The following is a 16,948-nucleotide window of genomic DNA, read 5'->3' as shown; positions in this document are numbered from 1 at the left end:
TGTGGCACAGGCACCATTTCATTAACATGTCAGAAGTGTGTCACTCCCATGAGAGTTTCTTGAACATTAACATTCTTGTCTTTATTATATAAAGCTGGCAGTGATGAAGCAAAGAATATTGTGTCCTGCCATGATGTGATTCATAAAATTAACCTGACAACAATGTTTCACCAGCAGGAAGGCTCAAAGCACCACTTAAGGAGATTGCTTTAAACTTTGATTTTAAGGTAGTTGTCAGTTTTCTCTTTGTGCCAGTATTTCATTGCTTTCAGTGTAATTGCCATGTGAGTTGTTTGCAAATCCTGAGCTCTTTCAGCCAAAACAGTTTGCCTTTTCTGGAATATGGACAGGAGAATAAATGCTTGCTGTTAAAATGTTCTGGTAGGTTCCAGCATCTCCATGTTCAGGACAGGGCTGTGAAATGTCAGAAATGTGTGTTCTATCTACCTTCAATCACATCAAGATAAACTGGGCTGAATCTATCATGGGAAGCTTGAGATAAGGTCCTTGGTAGAGTGAGATTTTTGGCTCGTGGTATCTGCTCTTTTCCTGCTGACTTGTGCTTATGATACAGTAGAGGGGGTAGGATAAATAAATCAAAAGGAAACAAAAAAAGGCAGTAATCACACATTTTTAATCCACAAATGTGATAATACATAATATACTTAAGGTGACCTGAACATTGCTCATATTTTAGCAATGTTGTTACATACCAAGCTACAAGTACAAAAGTAAACAATGAATATACAGGATATGCAAGTATGAGAAATACTTGAAAACATATCTTTCCTTAAGGCTACTCAGATTATTTTTAAATAAAACAACAGATGTTCAGCTGGTGTGTTTAAAATACCAGAATCTGAATATTGATACTTGCAACACACAAAAAGTCACAAATACAGGATATCCCTTTCCTTTGGACATCTTGAATGTTGAATAATCTTTTTCTGGCTTTAAAAGAAGAACTTAAATTTGTTTGCCACAAATGAAACACACAAAATCTGACATGTGCACTGGGACAGAGCGTTAGATACAAGAAATACTGTTCAAAAGCATCAGTTGACAAGTACATGCCTGGAAGAAATGCAGGTAATGATGCATGTAAATGTAAATATGGATCTGCAACTGGCTGAACTTGCAACCCCAAAGGTTGCTGTTTCATTTCTGTGTTGCAAAGGAGTTGTCACCTTCATTGTGACTAAATCTACTTTTAATGGTTAAAGGTAATATGTGGGGGAAATTTACACCATTAAAAACTGTTCTGCCAATGTCTTTCATATTTACTGTGCTTCGAATGAGTTCTCCTGGGAACAGGTAAAAATCCATCTAGGACAACCCAAGTGAGTACATGACTTGGGTATTTATATATATTCCCAACTCTATAAAGGTATGACAGTAAAAACTGTTGTTGCAAGAGGTAAAATAGTTATTCTGGGGTGAGGAAAGACAGAAGGATAATAAGAGTTTTGAACAGTTTTCTCTTAATACCATAGTATTAAAGAATTTATTTAAGTGAGAAACATGTTTTTTTTATTATCCTGAAGTAATGAGTGATCAACCTGTAAGCTTCCCTTAGAGAGGAATGGCTTCCAAATGTATTTTCTTGTCTTTGTCAACTTTCAGATACATGCATCTCTATATACTATACATGATATGGAAGGTATTACCCCCAGAGGATGGCACTGTCTGCTCTCTGTGTCTCTGTGAAAGGAGAGGGTTCCTGATACTGCAGAGTCAGGAGGCAGAGATGAGTCTGGAGGACAAGGAGAGGGGAGATTTCTGAACATGTGTTTTTTCACTCTGGGTTCTGCAAGTGGCAGCCAGAGCATCAGCTCTGCTCCCACACTCCCTGTGTCCAACCATGGCTGTACAAAACCCACCTTTATTGGCAAAATGTTTTCAGTTTGAAGACATTTATTTCAAAAAAAAACCCAGAAAATTCATTGAAAATGTTCAGAACAAAAACTCACTCCAGAAACTCACCAGTCCCTAAGGCTGTTCTCTTTTGACTACTGTGGATATGCTACACTTGGAGGCACTGCACAAATACTGGATGGGATTCCTTTGTATCCCACCTCTGATTTACTGTAGGCACAATTGTCACAGGTACATTAAACCAAGAGTATTATTGAGGCTGAGTATTCTGAGGATCAGGGATGTGAATGTTGGTGTCTCAGGTGTTCTGCTCCTTGCAAGGGCAATTTCAAAATCTTCACCAAGAGTATTTTGTTCTGTCAGACAGAACAGTGAGAGCAGCACAACCTTCAGCCTGAACTCATCTGATGTTACCCAATACACAAACCCTGAGAGCTGCTCTACTACTTTATCTACCTTTGAGCTTAATTTCAAATTAAAATGAAACCTTCTCTCTGTTGGTAGCAGGTATAAAATTAAACTGATGAAACTGTTGCTTCATAGAGCAGTTCTTTAGATTTTCTCCTGCTTCAGTTTGTATGATTTGTTACTCTATTATTAGATTTACATACCATGAAAAATCAGAGATGTTTTCTCATATTGATTCCTGGTCCTTTTGAAAGGAGTGAACTTAATCCATTACAGACCTACTTTCTGTCAAGGCCTTTTCAGTTAGTGTGGAAATAATAAAAATATACATACCAAGGGCCTTGGGGGTAAATTCCATGCATTGCTCTTGCCTTTATCTGTCTATTTTTACACAGCCATGCATCTGAGTTTACTTTCTGTTCACATGTTCAGCCTTGAACACAAAGCTACTGAGATCACGGCGAATAGCAATCTGTGTCTGAATAATATAGAGCAGCAGCCTTGTTCACTCTGCTCCTTGAAAAAGACTGAATTATCTGAACAGAACATTAAAATCCACAGCTTTCTGATTTAAGTTTTCCACTTCATCACGAGCCTGGTGAGCACCTTCTGTGCCCTGCTGGGGACTGCAGTAAGACTGATGGGAAGGAAGCTTGCTTGCCTACCATGGCTTATGAAGGGCGGCCAGTTCTAGAGGAGTTTTTGGTGGGTGTCCTTGCCTTTCAAAGCACCTTCTCATCGAGCAGTTTGTTGATGCCGCTGCAGATCCTCTTGAGGCAGGGCCGGCAGTCGCCCTCCAGGCTGTACAGGGCCGACAGGAACTCGGCGTCCGCAAAGTGGTTGAAGACGCGGTTGATGCGCCCGTGGGAGCGCGCCGTCAGGTGCCGCCCCACCAGCTCGTGCACCAGCTCTTTGCACTCGTTCAGCAGTTCTGCCAGCACGTTCCTGTCAAAAGTGTATTCCACCTCGTAGAAGCTGACTATTGTCATGGCAGTTTGGTTCAGCTTCTTCCTGAACTTGTCTACGATCTCCAGCTCTTCCTGGTTGAACTGATTGTTTCGATAGAGGATCCCGATTTTTATTGCCACTTTGATCAGGTCTTTCATGATTTTATGGGCTTCTTTTTTGTTTCTGGTGTGTTCCTTTGTTACTTTGTACAGCTCGTCGAAGATTTCACTGCTTGTGTCATCGATTAGCATGTTAGCCATGGTTTTGGTTGCCATTTTACTCAGGATCTTTTTCTGGGCTTGCAGTGCAAGATTCTTGGAGCTGAAATAATCAGGACCTGGTTTGGGATAGACAAATGGGGAAATGTTAGTTTTATTTGGTGAATTCTTTTTGCAATCAGTAAAGAAAGGTGGTACCTGCTCGCTGAACTGAGACCTGGCACGTGCCACTGACAGAACAGTCACAACTGCAGGAACACTCCCAACACGTTTCAGCCAGGTATCCTTGGGGTTCCACACACCCCTGTTTCAGGTCCTGCTGTCACTCAGGGCTTTTGCTTGCAAGTAAAGAACAGAATATTCTGGCAAGGGATATATATGCTGATTCTGTGATAGGCATTTAATTTTGTAGTTCAGTATGAAAGCACAGAGATCTGCTCGTTGAAATAATACATGAAGTATCAGAGAAAAGCAATCAGAGATAGTGACAAGCAATATATAAACCTTCAGAGTTACACTCTGGTCATTGGGAGGCACTGTTGTTCCATGGTTAGGCTAAGCAGATTCACAAGCATAGATTTATCTTGCCTTAATCTGTAGTATTGATGCCTTCCCCTTTTGTTACCAATTTACAAAATCATAGAATATGACTTTTATAAAATGTTGGTGCTTCAGTGCATGCAGCTTCTGCCAGACAAAAATATATGAGCTATTTTCTCTACATTTATCAAGCAAATATTTTGTATATTTTATTTTTTACTCATATCTACACATTTCACTCAGCAGAGCACCTGAACACGTGGCTACTGCTGGGCTTTATCCCTGAGTTTCTGTAATTCTTGGTCAAGATTAATTTGGCCTTCCTCTGTTTTTCACATTAATGTTGGCTTCTAACTGAGCCTCTATGCACAAAGCAGAGGAAATATGGATATGAAATAATTATCCAGGTTAATACTGGGGCAGCAAAGCCTCTGTTGGATCAAAGGGCTCTTTATCATTGCAGGCAGGTGTTGGTGAGGGTGTGCATCTGGGGAGGACAGCCAGGGGTGATGCCAGAGTGGGCTCTCTGTTCCCAAACACCTTCCTTGCCTGTCCCTGGCCTCTGCCCTCAGCCTGTGCTCTGCAGAGGAGCTGCCCCTGTGTCCCTGCCAGCTCTGCCCCAGGGGGATGGAGGTAACCACATCCTTCACCAGCTGCTGGGAAATCAAACCACTAACAGGTTAAAAATGACAATACAAATCAAATCTTGTGGTGCTTACTTGATTGTGGGGCCTGAGTGAGTCTTTGGGCTGGTGGGGTGAGCTCCAAGGCCCCTTCCAGCCTTCAGCACACGAGTGTTGTCACTTCCCCTGTGCTCCTTACACCTTCACACCAGGAAAAAGGGGTGCTGGCTGACAGTGCTCACTTGGAGTAAGCAACACTGAATTTAAAGTCCTATTTTTAATTCTGATTTTCAAGTTGGCTGGAACATTAAAGTTGTCTTTGTGTGCCCCAGCTGTACTGCTGAGCAATGCTAAAGAGTAACATTTAATTCCAACTGAACCACCACCTGGAAAAAATAATTCAATGTGCTTAAAAGAATTGCCTGTCATTTGGAGAGAAAATTGTGGGGCTGTGCTGCTGTCTGGAGGAAATAGGAAAAACTGATTTAATCTAGGAATGATAAAACCAGGATGAAAGCATTCTTTCACTTAGCAGTACGTGGGTATATAAATAGGATCTGTGATGAGTAATTATGTGCATTTGACACACTGAAATGGTAGATTGTTAGTGTCTGTTTCTCTAGTAAGTGCTTGCTATTAATCAAGTGGATGTAGTTGATCAGTAGCTGGTTTGATCAAAAATTGAAAATAATTGCAGTAGGTTTTTAGAATATTAATTTTACTGAAGTTCACACACTTGAGCCTCGTGTCCCTCTGCCCAGGTGAGAGCCCAGCTGAGTCCTGCTGTGCCTGGCTCTGCTGCAGGGACAGCTCTGCAGAGCTGCTGCAGTTCTGGGGCTCCAAGCACAGCTAGCAGCTGGGGTGAGCAAAACATCCCATCCCCATCAGACACCCTGGGGGGGTCTGGGACCAGCAGAGCCACCAGCACCTTAAATAGACACATGCAGCTGCCCTCCCACCTGTGTGATCTCTGAGACAAAGCTGGATGCTAAATTAGCACATAAAAGCTTCTAATGAACTTTTCAGAAGGGAGGGTTTGTCTGGTACAGAAAAAAACTGTGATATATATTTGTGTGTCCAAAGTCCTGTCTCTTACTCACAAAGCTGAGCAGTGCGACCTTCAAACATGGGTCCTTTGCCAGGACACCCCTGGGTTTGGTAGCTCAGACAATGATACCACAGCTCCCAGTGAAAGGTGCAGGCTGTGAAAGGGGCAGCACAGCTGGAAAACATCAGGCCAAGTTTTGCTGAATATCAAGGCTGGAATGCTTTTCCATGGCAGTCCCAAGTGTGGGATCTGCTATTTAACAGCATGAGACTGAGCTCCTCCTCATCTTTCTAAAAGTAAAATAAAGAAATGTATTATTGCATTGCTGCTGTGGCTCCCTCCCCACTTTGTGCTCCTGCCTCTCCATCCTATCCTCCCATGGCACGTGCAGCCCCCCAGCCATGCCAGCCCCGAATCCTTGTGCAGGCTCCTGTCCCCTGCCTCCCTCCATGACCTGTGCTGCTCCCTGCACTGCACAGGCTGCAGGAGCTGCAATTAGTTCACCACTGGCTGCCACGTGCTCTATCCCAGCCAGCTGTGCCAGGCAGGAGAGGCTGCAGTGGGCACGGGCAGAGCCTGGTGGGACACAGATTGTTGTGCACTCTGGTGTCTGTCAAACAGAGAGGCTGCAGCTGTGCCTGGTCCCTGCACCGTGTCAGGAACTGCTGCCAAGCTCAGGAGGAGGTGAAGGGCAGCACTGCACCTGTCCCAGGAGCTGGCCCTGGGCTGGGCACGGTGCAGAGCCTGGGCCATGGCCCCATGCCCAGCTCAGACCGTGTGTGGGGTGTGTGGGGTGTGTGGGGTGTGTGGGGTGTGTGGGGTGTTGGGCTGGGCACTGTGCAGAGCCTGGCCATGGCCCCATGCCCAGCTCAGACTGTGTGTGGGGTGTGTGGGGTGTGTGGGGTGTGTGGGGTGTGTGGGGTGTTGGGATGGGCACTGTGCAGAGCCTGGCCATGGCCCCATGCCCAGCTCAGACTGTGTGTGGGGTGTTTGGGATGGGAGGAGGGCAGACAGCACCACCAGCCCACTGTGCCTCCAGACAAGAGTGTGGGGGCTGCTCACAAAGGGCTGTGCTGGCTTTGCTTTGGTTCAGGGTGTGCAGCTCTGCAGCAGTGTGTGCTGGAGAGTGAGAGAAGCTGTTTGGGCTGATTGTTTGGATTCCTGCCTCCAAAATCACACTGTGCTCAGACACCCAGGTGACGCCTTGCCTTTCAGAGATCACAAGTGGTTAGCCACATGATTACATTCAGGCTTTCGTGGGGACAGCATGTTTACCATGGCAGCCTTTTCTTACTGCAGCACATTGCTCACTACACAAAATACATCTTCACCTCCTACATACAGCAATTCTATTTTCTGCTTTCTTTCATACAGCAAAACAAATCAGCAACGACATTATAGATTCTATTAGCTCTCAGGAACATTTCACCAAGGCTAAAAATGAAAAACCACCCTCCAAGCACACTGCTTTGTTGGGTAATGATTAGCTTCCATTATAGCAAATCTAACATCTTAGTTTTTATTAAAGAAAGGGCCAATTCTGCTTCAGATCTGCTCTCACCTTTCTGTCATCTAGAGAGCTGTGTATGATAAAAGCTGTTTAAAAAGCTCCTTGTGATGGGATTGATCCCACAGCAATCTTCCATCCTTCTGGAAGTGCAGCTCTCCAGCCCCGTGGTGCTCATGGAGGGGTGGTGAGAGCCCAGCTGTGGCAGGAGGATGGGGAGAGGCTCCCTGAGCCAGGGATCCCATGGCCAGGGCAGGACACCATCCCCACCAGTGACCACCCAGCTCCTGGCATGCAGTGCTGAACATGACAAGGATGTCACATCCACCAAACTTAATAACACAATTGCTTAATAACAGAGTTGCTTAATAACAGAAGTGCAGAAAGAGCTTGGCAACTCTAGTGAGTGTATGTAAGAGTTTAATATTTTAGGAGTTTTTGAGACTAAAATGCAAGAACATCTGTAATATTCTCCAAATATTTTGATTGCAGATGGCTGTACCAAGTACAAAATGGTCAGAACTAAATGCTCAGCAATACTATTTTTATGTAAATCTGCATTCAGCCGCTCTGTACAAAACACACAGCACATCCAGTCAACCAGAAGATGCTCCCACTATGGTGAGGAGGGAGAATGGTCAACATTTGCTGGAAGCAATTATGAGGATATGGAAACCAGCCTCCTGAGCAATGAATCCATTTCCCTCCTAGTTAGCCACTTATTCAAAGCCATAATACCATTTTGCAGCCAGGATATTTTCTCTCCTGGCCAATGGCTGAAAGTTGAGTTGAAGTGAACTCTGGAAGGAGTGTGGCTTTACCACAAAAACATAAAGAGCAGGAGTTGATCTGAGGGGTTTCTGTGGAGGTTGTCCAGTGCATTTACATTAAAAAATTGAATCAGCAGGCTGGCTGGAATTTCACCTGACACTGGGAGCTGTCACCCCAGTGCCTGCTGCAGCTTGTGCTGGGTAATCAGTTACCTCAGCCAGTGGCTTCACCTGCTCCAAAGTGAGACACACGTGGAGCCTTTGACAGATTTTCCACTGATTTTCCACTGAGTGTAGCCCCAGCTCCCAGCAGTTGGGCTGGCTGTGTTTTCCAGCCAAGGAGTGCATGTGGTGGAACTACTGAGTAGGCTTGAGAGCATCCTGGAGAGGTGAGTTAAATTGTTTTAAATTAAAGGTCTGAGCTAAAATCATGAAGAGGCTGCAGGTCTGAAGAGGGTTTCTGCAGCTTGGCAGGCATGGGAGGTGATGGGAGCCAGAAAAGGTTCCCTGCATCTGTGCACCAGCTGTACTGGAAGGAAGCAAAGGGCTGAGTCTTAACTGAGCAAGATGGAAATGCAGAAGAAAGTAAAGATAATGAAGAGGCTGAAATATTTTTAATACTCCTGAATCTTCACTTTCAAAATGCAGCACAGCTTCTGCAGCAAAAGTCAGGCTTTAAGGAGTCAGCAGTGCTGCTGGAAACGTGGGCATCCCTCCAGCTGCCAGCAGCTGCTCAGGCTTGAGGGACATGGAGCAAGGCAAGGGCCAGGCACGCTCCCAGAGTCTGCCACAGGCATAGCTGGGCTGTGAAAATTGTTGTAGGAATGTGCTGTTTAACGACTTGTGTGACCCAGTTTGAATGCACCTGTGTACTTTAACTTGGGGATATACCTGCCCTTGAGCCTGGGGGGTCTGGGATGGCACTGAGGCAGTGGGATTGTAAAGCTCTTGCAGTGAAGATCTGACTGGTTAATCCAGCATTGCTTATGGTGTTGATAATTTACTGTGTTGCAGTTTGTTTCTTTATAACCTAAAGATTTGCCTATAATGGCTCCTTTTCTTGACATTAAAAAAAAAAAAAAAAAAAAAAAAAAAAAAAAAAATCATCTAGCTGCTTAATTTCCATAATTCGGGCAAAATGTTAGAGGAAATGAGCTGCAAATGTGTTTTATTTATCCATCAAGTCTCACTCACATCTTAGAGGATTGATTAGAAATGTGAACTGCAGGACTCAGGATTTCAAAGAAGCTCTAAAAGCAGAAAGGGAAAGAAGTCCACTAAAGCCACTTGTCCTGTAGTGTTTTAGTCCTGAGCAGCCCAGGCACGAGCCCTGAGTGTGTATTACTCTTGGACAGCTACAGGATCACTGCAGAAGAAACATTCAGTGTTTCCAGTAACTTTAAGCCAAGAAATCCAATAGAGCAGATGGAACACATCAGCTTTCAGGGAGGGCCAATTTAAACACGTGTAAGCACCAGGGGCCCAGAGCTCAAACTTTAACACTTCTAAATTGTTACTGTGAGCACAAAAGGGTTGCTCATATCCGCAGTGGAACTGGAGATTACAGACTGATAATTATATGATCCTGGGAGAATGTACCAGTACCCAAACGTCTGAAAGCAGAACTTGCACATGCTGGAAAGGGCAGCAACAGCCCTGTACAGAGGAAATATGAGTGAATGGAAAAAAAGACCATTTTTCCTTTCAGTGCTTTAGATGAGCAGAAACTGTGCCACAAAAAAAGCTCTGTCTGGGAACCTGGGGACTAGAGATTCCAATGAGTAGTCTTATTTCTGCTGCTGATTTGTGTCTGGCATTTACTTTTCTAGTACTGTATTGTTGCTACCTACTGGAGCTGCCTTTCAATACCTGGAGGAGCTGGTGGAAGGCTGAGGGGCCCCTTCTGTAAAGAGAAGAGCAGTGCAGAGTGAGTGGATAGATTGCTGTCCTCTGGGTAATGCCTCCAGGAGCCTGTCCAGGGAGAGGAGCTCAGCTGCAGTTTCCATCAGCTCTGATGGAGCTGCCAAAAAAGGGTCTGGCTGAGTTTTGCTGCCCCTGGTAGCTGGCTGGGAGCTGAACTGCACTGCTGTGCTCCTGTCCTGGGTCTGAAAGCAGTAGCTGGCAAGTGGTGTGTGGATGACAGCACTGTCCCAGAGCTGAGCCTGGCTCACAGGGTGGAAACCCTCCCAGGCACTCCCTTGACTATATGGCACAGCTGACACCATGCTGGGATTTTGTATGGCTGCTATTTGACATTACAAATGAGACATCATGCTTGGTCACATCCTGCAAACTCCCATCCAGCTTGTGGGAGAGGAAACCACTCCCTGCCAGAGGGGCTCATGAGGATCCTCTCTGCCAATGTGTCCCACAAACCAAAGGGCTGCACCAGCAGCAGCTGCTCTGGCAGGACCCAGCCCTGGCCCAGCCTGCCAGGGACACAGCAGACACCTCTGAAAGTGGCCACTAAAGCTTTTAATTTTATTAACCTGAGAATGTAAATCAGAACCAGAGCCTAAGCCAGGCTGCAGCTCAGGGAATGGTATCTTTGGGGGGCTCATTTTCAAATTTTCACCTTGTACTTTGCAGCACAGGGCAGCACACCCAAACACAGCAGGTTAGCTGCTGGCAGTGAGAGAAAGTGATGCAGAGCTTGCACAGCATCCTGAGGTGCACCCAGAGTGGGAGCAAGGCTCTGCTCTTGAGCAAACTGCTCAGGAGTTAAAGTCTGTCTGCCAGGAATGATAGTAAACTACTGGGGTGTTTGGGTTTCCAAGCTTGACTATACAACTAAAAGAGGTTTTGATAAACTGACCACTGTATTTTATAAACAGGTTTAAAGTCTTTTGACGTCAGTTTATGTTCATGGCAAAATACATTGAAAAGAGTGAACACCCCTATCCCAGAAAAAGCTTGTTTGGCTCTGCCTGACACTGCCAGACAAAAAGGCTCCTCACTGACAGCAGTTTTGACAAGAGAAGATCTGTTACAATCCCTTGCAATGACCTGTTGATCCTGTTCTTGTATTTTGAGACAGGTGCTATGTGGGTTTTGTTTTAAATGCTAGTTTTACACTAAGAGACTTCTTTTGACCAAAGAGACATGGTGGCATACCCTAAACACTACAGCCAGATCTTCTTTAAGCATGGATAGCTCACCCATGCCTTGGTGGCACTCTGGGGCATCTTTAATTGGCCAGGAGGTTTTGGCCTTCAAATGGTCTGTGAAATTGGGTTTTTTTCCCAGTATAGGCTCCACAGAAAATCTTGGGCAGGAATTGCTGAAGAATTTAACTTCAGTCTCTGAAACATTTTGTGTTTTGTGTCCATTGCCTTTTCCACAATTGCCACATTTATTACACTGTCCTTTCTAGAAGACACAGCAGGGAAAAAAGAAGCTATCATGGGGACTGTGTGGCAAAAATACCCAATTAGTCAAATAATTATTATCTCTATAGGAAAATTATGCTTGTTTTAATGTCTGGCCGTGTAATTTTCACAACAGGATCGTAATGAGTTCTTTGATATGTGCTAAGGGGTTGTTTATTGCTTAGAAGGGACAGAGGCTCTTGGGGAATATCAGGCACATAATGAATGATAAACAATTATCTTGTTAAGGAATGAAGGCTCATAGGCTTCTTTGAAAGGATTCAACCATCATGTTCTTCCACACCAATGTAACAATTATCCAGGAAAGAAAGGATTTTCTTGCCAAAGCATTGTTTGTCACAGAGACTTAAAAGCCATGTGAAACCTTTGAAGATCTTGCAGCTGTCCTGTTTTATCCAGATGCAATTGTTGTAGCAGCTTCTCTTTGCCAATGATCTGTAGAACTTGCTTGCAGTGGTTCCAGGCTGGAAGATTTGTTCTGAACAAAAGCTTGAAAAGCTGTTTGAACATGGTGACACTTGCACAGGTTTTGGGAGCTTTCAGTCCAGTTTCATGAATGACTTGAATTTTGATCAGGATGTGTGTGGTTTTCATGTGTTCTTTTATCCTCTCCTCTGGCAGGGTGAGGGAGAGAGGAAGGCTCTGGAGGCATCTGTGCTTTTGTGGGCTTGGTGCCTGGCAGTGACCACAGGCACCACTCCTGGTTAAGGGGAGGCTCACATTTCCCTGTGCTTCTGCAGCTCAAATGCTTTCTGTTCCTTCCAAAGAAGTCTCTTTAGCATGCAGGAGCTGCTTGTTCCAGTAGGAACAAAATAATATGCTGTTAGTAAAGCAAGGCCCTTCAATATCAGCCCTAAATATTAAACAAGGCCTCTGTGCAATCTGTGTGCTTTAAATAGTTAAAGTGCAGCTATGAAACAGGCTACTGGGTACTGCTTCACCAGTTTCTATTTTTTCCCCCACCCATTTCTCATCCTCTCAGGAAGAAAATTTTGAGGGTTTATTTTTGTGCCTCCAAATTGCTTGCTGTTGCACTACACTGCTCTTTCTCCGGAGATAAAACGTCCTTGCCTTTTACATAGAATAATTCTATTTTTGACTCTAATATATTAAGAATGGCATGAAAAATAACCACGTCTATGCTCTAGGGATGCACAAAATTCCATGAGAAAGCAAGCAACTGGGACCCCAAGGGTAGCTGGTCTGAAGATGCTGTGAAACTGAGATGGCATTTCTCTGCAGCTTAACATGAGGCTGAAAGAAAAAGGGAAGGGGGAAGTATTTCTGCTAAACCAGGTCAAGGTGAATAAACTCCAAAGAACCCAGACTAGGGTGCAGCTGCAGCAGGTGTCCAGCTGCTGCTGACCAAGTGCCTGTGTGAGCTGAGCTCTGCCACGTCCAGAGGGAGAGGATGGGATGCAGCTCCATCCCTGCAGAGCTCTCCCAGACATACTCCTCTCTGGGACAAGGCTTGGGTGTGAGAAGCACAGCTGGGTTCACTCTTGTTGTGTGGTTTTTGTCTTGGGCTTTTAAAAGAGGCAAAACTTCTGCCAACAGCACTGTGTCTTCTCAGCTGTCTGTGCTGTGAGTGCACTGGCAGTGTGATGGGCTGGGTAACACCTGGCAGGGTGTGTGGAAATGGAAGAGGCCAAGGGAAGGGCACTGCAGGCTGTTCAAGCTTGGTGTGAGTTAAAGGTATCTTATCTGTGTGTCTGGCCAAAGAGGAAGATACTTTTTTATGGACACCATGTGCTATTGTTTTCCTAATTTGGTAGTTGGTTGCTTGACCACTTGGTTTTGAATTAAGGTGATAGATAGAAGGGGAATAAACCAATGCCAGATATCAGGTGCAACTGGAAAAACATACTGTTGGTCCCTAAATAAAAAAGCCAGAGGAGCTGTAATTTCTACATTTAATTCCAGCCATGCTTCCAAACTCTGTTTATACCAGAGAACAAAGTCAAATGAGGGGAAGGTGAAGAGGACAATAATGGCAAGAAATGCCTGACAGCAGTTCACTTTCCTAAGTCAGGAACAGACACTCTAGACTGATCACAACATGTTTAAAACTATTAATTAAATAAGGTTTCCTTAACCTTTTGCATAGGCTATTTATAGTTTAATTTTTATTCTCTGCATATGTGTTTTGGGGGAATAAATAAAAAAAAATCATTTTGAAGATGCTGATTAGTTCTCACAACTGTGGAAGATGAGGACTTACAGGTTATAACCCCTTTGGAGCTGTTTGAGAGTGCACAGAAGAGGCACAGCTGTGGCTCTCTCACAGCTGGAAGGGTAGGACTGTGATGTGAGTGTCACTAAGCCAACAAAGGATGTCAAACCTTCTCCAACATGAGAGCCTGGCAGGGGCATAGGGGAGCTTCAAGTGAGACTTACCCTATGATGGACTGATGCTCCTTAACAGATTAAACAAAAAACCCAACCCTCCCCCTGAACAAAACAAAACAAAAAAACCTTAACCAAACCCCAACCCAAAACTATTGCTGGAAGAGGCTCTGCAGATGTGTATGTCTATTACTAAAGAAACATTTTTCTGAACCTTCCCCTTAGTTATATTGTCTATGTCACAGAATCATTACTTACAAGGTATGTGGGTGCACTTGTCTCTGTATTTATAACACTTTTCACTCCCTCCATGAATGCAAAGGCCTGGATTTGTAAAGGCATCTAATTCATCACTGACTGCAGTCCAAAATTTTAGCTCCTATTCTGAGAATGTGCAGGAGGTAAAAAAGGACTTAAACAGATCTGGAAGAGTTGCTGCAACTTGTGAAGTCATTTGGGGTAAAGAAAATGGATTAATTCATGGCTCCCCTGCCAGTGACCCTCCTTGTGCCTTCCAGAGCATCCCTTGCTCCCTCTGCCCAGTGCTGGGTCCCACTGCAGGGTGGGACAGCATTTCTGAGCCAGCTGTTGAACTCTTGCACTTACAGCAGGTTTCAGCTGCAGATCTGAGCTCCAATGTGGCAGTGAGGGTTTTACTGCTGCTTGAAGCAGTTTTGTTCCATCCAGCCCCAATTAGTTGTTGATTGTGCTGCAGCTTTATGAGCCCAGCACAATACCAGATGGGAATGTTGCTTGTGCAAGTCCATAAAAGACCTAAGGGTATCCTTCCTTTCTGAGCAAGAGCTGCTGATAATATCAGTTTCTGAATGATGCCTCCTCTGGTTTCTTTTAACTCATTTGAAGTTTTTGGATTTTTTTTTTTTTTAAACTATTTCCTTACAGACTTCTAACAGACAATCCCATTGTGGCCTTGCTGAAACAAACCCTGCTTGCTGTTTGATTATAACCTCTGATATTGCAGAATCCACCTACAGGGAGTTAGTTCAACAGTATAGTTATAAATGAACTTGTGGTGTTACAAGTTTAAAAGAGAAAATTTATTTTTAAATGTCATTGGCTTTTCCTTGCTGACAAGCAAATGAGTAAATTCCTTTTCCTTGTAGTTTAGGGGTTTTCCCCCTTCTTAAGCCCATGCTATCCTGACACACTGCCCACAACTGAGCACTGGAGCCCTGCACACCTTTACAGGAAAATCTGACCTCAACGTGCCAATATCCTCAATGCAGGGTGAAATCAATGCCTTGTTTTCTGTCTGAAAGTGCTAGAAGAGTATTTGTCAACAACAGCAAAGCTGAAACTGAAAACACAGAAGATGTGAATACTTAGAAGAGATTGCTGTTTAGTGCTGTTTCCCACAGAGGACAAGAAAACTAGAAGAGTCTCCATTTACTTATTGTTTTGAACAATGCTTTACTGTTTGCCTAGTTGTTCAAAAGGAAAGGAAAGACATTTTTACAGTTGCAGAATATTAGGCTGTGTAGAATCCTTGAGTAACTTTATTTTCCCTTTTTTTCTTCTTTCCCTGTCCCTAGAGAAAAATTAGTTGCTGGGGAGATGGCCAACCTAGATTCTGAATGGAAAACTCCTGACCAAAGGAAAAATTAATGCTGGTCAATGCAGCTGGGATTCATCACACTCTCCATCTCTTACAAGATTTTGTGCATCTGATTGGAGATTTATTGGTAGGAACACACTGCCTTATGCCTCAGATGTGATCTATAACCTTGTTTTCCTTTAAAATGAAGTCTGATTTGGACTTTAATATATCCTTTGGGTGATGTGCTCTGCACAGCTTGTGTAAGTGTCAGGTCAAGCATCTGATCAAGATGCACAAAACACCAGGAATGAATGTGATGAATTACATACCTGTGGAAAAAAAAATGAACTAGGTTAATATATCTATCTATTCCACATGAAACAGACCACCTGCTGTATTCTCCATACTTGTCCTCTGCAATCCTTCCATAAGGAATGACCACTGTGGAAAACTCTGTCTAGGCGAAGCAAAGTTGAGCCTTATGGTACAAGCAAAAGATAATTTCCTTTGGAAGGACAGAAAACCTGGGAAGGTAGAATTGCAGGTCAGTTCTGCTCCTCCTTGGTTCAAAAATCTGCATGAATATCATCTGCTGAAACTTAGTGTCTTATACCAATCAAAGAAAAAATCTGGAATTTATACTGAGGAAAAAAAAAAAAAACAAACAGGAGAAACCTGACTACTGATGATGGTTTCTTGTTATGGGTTTAAACTAAACTGCTAAGGATGGCATCAGTATCTTAGAGTGAGGTAACTGACCCACACAGCATAAATAACACCTGACAGTCAGAGCTCCTGCAGAGGATAAACACTAATGAAGTTGATCTGGTTTTGTACTTTCACCTTGTTCATTGTGTGTATACATATTGCAAAGCAAATCATGCCAGGAGGGAAATACTGACAACAGGGATACTTTTGCTGTCATCAGTCTCTAATAACACTGTAACAGCAGTGGCTGTAGCCACCCATGGTGCTGAAGTTCACTTGGAGTACAACTCTTTATTTTGGGAAAGCAGAAATGGAAAAGATGCTGGAAAAATACTGAAATGGTCAAGACAGTTCACAGAAGGTCTGTTTTATTATTCTGAGGCATGTGAGTAACAGCAATGTGTTCTGTGGGGGTATATATATATTTATATGTACATATGCACATATATGTATGCACATGTATCTGCATTATGTAACACTGCAGCTCCAACGAGTCAGGATTGAATTTGCACAGGAAAGAAACAAAAATCATTGCCTTTGCATTACCTACAGAAAAGCCTGACAGGACAAGCCTCAACAGCAAACAGAGATAAACAGAATGTGCCATCCCATGGTTTCAGTTCTGTGAAATCTCTGAGTACATCTGCACTGAGCTGTTGGTGATGATGCCTACAGGCGTACAGAGAGCATCCAGCTGGGGCCAGGCACAGAGGAACCCCTGACTGCAGCAGTAACAGGGGGCTCTGGAGACAGGCTCCACAGGAACTGAACCTGGCCCAGCCTGGCACTAGGAGCAGCACAGCTCACATGCTGTCAGCACCTCGCTGTTGCAGCTGCCAGCAGAACTGCTGCCTCTGCCTCTGGCTGCTCATGGAACAACTGACAGGCCCATGGCTCCAGGGAACGTGTGCTCACCAGCACAAACTGATCCACCCAAACAACTGACACTTCTCAAGGGACTTTGGACAGTTCACAGAATCACTGGGTTGGATGAGACTTCAAGACCATCA

General features: G+C 44.1%; 1 protein-coding gene across 1 annotated transcript in view; it reads right to left on the bottom strand.

Moving 5' to 3' along the window:
• Positions 1–615: 615 nt before the first annotated feature.
• The window catches only part of TNFAIP8L3 (TNF alpha induced protein 8 like 3), a 44,522-nt gene continuing 28,189 nt past the window's right edge, over positions 616–16,948 (bottom strand). Inside the window, exon 2 of the mRNA XM_079318021.1 lies at positions 616–3,568. Within this exon, the coding sequence (XP_079174147.1) occupies positions 3,006–3,568 (563 nt within the window). The 3' untranslated portion in view covers positions 616–3,005. The remainder of the gene's footprint in view (positions 3,569–16,948) is intronic.

The sequence above is a fragment of the Erithacus rubecula genome, assembly GCF_903797595.1.
Source record: "Erithacus rubecula genome assembly, chromosome: 14".
In the NCBI taxonomy this organism is placed as follows: Eukaryota; Metazoa; Chordata; class Aves; order Passeriformes; family Muscicapidae; genus Erithacus; species Erithacus rubecula.
The sequence above is the reverse complement of the archived record's forward strand: the minus strand, read 5'-3'. Positions and strand labels throughout refer to the sequence as shown.